A 2,500-nucleotide genomic window follows, 5' to 3' on the forward strand; every position below is an offset into this window, starting at 1 on the left:
TATTATTATTATTATTTTGTTTACACTTCATATGGTGTTATTTGTCCCTGTACATAATAGCAACAACAGATAAATGCACTGGGCTGCGAAAGGAAGCAAAGTATCACTAAACAGCTTTTACTTATGAATCAAAGTGAATGAGACTGGAATAAATTGTGGAGTTTATACAAGAGTAAATAATTCAGCAGTTAGGGCTTAGGCCTAATCCTTGGAGTAGCTGCTGTGCTGTATTGTTATTTGCAACTCAAATTTAATACCAAATTAAATTGGATGGTTTTGCACCCAAAAAAACAACAACCTTCAAAAGACCACAGAAATCACACCAAAAGGAATTAATTTCAAGTAAATAACCTCTCTCTGTCTCTGTCTCTGTGTGTGTGTGTGTGTGTGTGTGTGTGTGTGTGTGTGTGTGTGTGTGTGTGTGTGTGTGTGTCTCTCTCTCTCTCTCTCTCTCTCTGTCTCTCTCTCTCTCTCCCTCTCAGTGGCCTACCAGGTGAAGCAGGGGACGTGCGAGGTTGTGGCCATCCACCGCTGCTGTAATAAGAACAAGATTGAGGAGCGCTCTCAAACCGTCAAGTGTTCCTGTTTCCCCGGCCAGGTCGCCGGCACCACCAGAGCCAGACCCTCTTGTGTGGAAGGTAAAAAAAAAAATCCCAACTGACCTCATTCACATGGCCAGTCATTGTGTGAGAAACTGACAGACCAAGTTAGCTTGCGATCTCGGGAACAACAACCAGAATGACTACTTGTATTTAGCAGGGAACTTAGGCTACAGTTAGTAAGCCATCTTAGGCCATACTAGTTAGTAGCCTAGGCCTAACTATGCTACTGCTACTAGCTACCTAGGCAGGACTCCACAATTCTAAGAAGTCTGTTTGTGTATGTGTGAGTGAGCAGAAATTGTGTTGGGCCACAGCTATTTTTAGGCGCGATCACGCTGAATCTTTCAGGAAGTGTAACGAGCAGGGTGACCTAACGGAGCTGGATTTTTGAATTACCGTAAATTCCGGACTATAAGCCGCACCGGTGTATAAGCCGCACCTGCAAAGTTGACTATTTTTTTCTTATATAAGCCGCACCGGACTATAAGTCGCGGGTGTTTTAATGTTTTTTTTTTTTTTTTTTTTTTTTTTGTGTTTTAATGTTTAATTACCATATGTAAGGGTTCATGCACAGAGGGGATTGTCGGGAAAGAGATGGCTGTTTGAGGAAGCTCCCATTTATTAACATTTCAACAAAACAACATAACACAACACCACCTGTGTTGTTTTTTACAGTGCACACAGTGTCATACAGTGTCATACAGTGTCATACAGTGTGGTGAAAAGAGGGCAAGAGAGGAAATTAAAACTTATTATAGTTATATAGGATTTATAGTTAGAAAGAGTGCTAAAAAAGAGAGATTTTTTTTTTTTTTTTTTTTTTTTTTTTTTGAAAAAAAAGGTGCGGCTTATAGTCCGGAATTTACGGTAGGTCAATTAGGGCCGACTAAATGGGTAAAAATGGCTAATTAGTGGCCAAAATGAGTGAACACAAGTTCAGCACCACGGAGAGCTCATGCAGCACAGCTGAGTGGAGGAGCACAGCTGAGTGGAGTTGGAATCAGCCAGGGAAGTGGACTATATGAAAACCCTCTGAGAGAGAGAGGAGAGGCTGCATGCCAACTCTGTGAGCGAGGGCTGACTAAATGACATGAGGACAGATGTTCTGCTAGTGTCAAAAATAACTTGAGAAGAAAATGGCCACCCATGCATTTGGACATAATCCTTCCCAGAAGCCTTTGGTTCAAGTGTGCGTGCACACACGCGCGCGCACACTGTGTGTGTGCGTGAGTGTGTGTGTGTGTGTGTGTGTGTGTGTGTGTGTGTGATATGGATATATCTTAGTGTGTGGTATTTGAAGCCCTGCTAGCCAAAGTCTCCCTATATATTTTCATCCCTGGCTCATGGTTCCCATTAGGAAACCCCTGGATCGTCTACTTCATGGCAATGGGTTTTCTCAGGAGACTGGCTCTCTGGCATCTCCCTTACGCCTCATACACACCTACAATGGCAAAATCGCTTTTCCGCTGTGTCGCAGCGTTTTGTGGGCGTGGAAACCAGCTTCCAGCTTGGAGCTGTAGAAACGTTTTCAGGTAGATGCACACAGAAGGGTGGGGGGAGGAAATGTGTAGGAAGAGCTGTCATTGGGTAGCTATTGCCGCTGAAACGAAAGGTCCCGCCCTAGTCCCGCCCCGCGAGCGTTAAGCCGCTCAGGGACAAGCCGCCTCTAGTCTGCGACAGCGGAAACGCAGGGCGGTTCCTGCGGCAGGGGGCGCGAGGTTGAAATGGACCAATCAGACGCGGAAATAGAGCAAGACAGCCTATCAAGCTGCAGCGTCAAAGAGGCTTTCACAGGAGGCATGCCGCCGAGCGTTTCATGGTGTGTACGAGGCGTTAGAGATAAGGTGAGAAGCTCAGTCACCGTAGAGCCGCTGCTCCTTCCTGTAGAAAGGAGCCAG

General features: G+C 45.3%; 1 protein-coding gene across 1 annotated transcript in view; it reads left to right on the forward strand.

Annotated features, from left to right (window-relative positions):
• tafa4b (TAFA chemokine like family member 4b) overlaps positions 1-2,500 on the forward strand; it is a gene marked incomplete at both ends in the record, with an annotated part of 32,730 nt that overhangs the window by 13,870 nt on the left and 16,360 nt on the right. The window contains one exon of the mRNA XM_083661020.1: positions 483-638. Coding sequence (XP_083517146.1) covers positions 483-638 — 156 coding nt within the window. The remainder of the gene's footprint in view (positions 1-482; positions 639-2,500) is intronic.

The sequence above is a fragment of the Poromitra crassiceps genome, assembly GCF_964638095.1.
Source record: "Poromitra crassiceps genome assembly, chromosome: 25".
Taxonomy (NCBI): Eukaryota; Metazoa; Chordata; class Actinopteri; order Beryciformes; family Melamphaidae; genus Poromitra; species Poromitra crassiceps.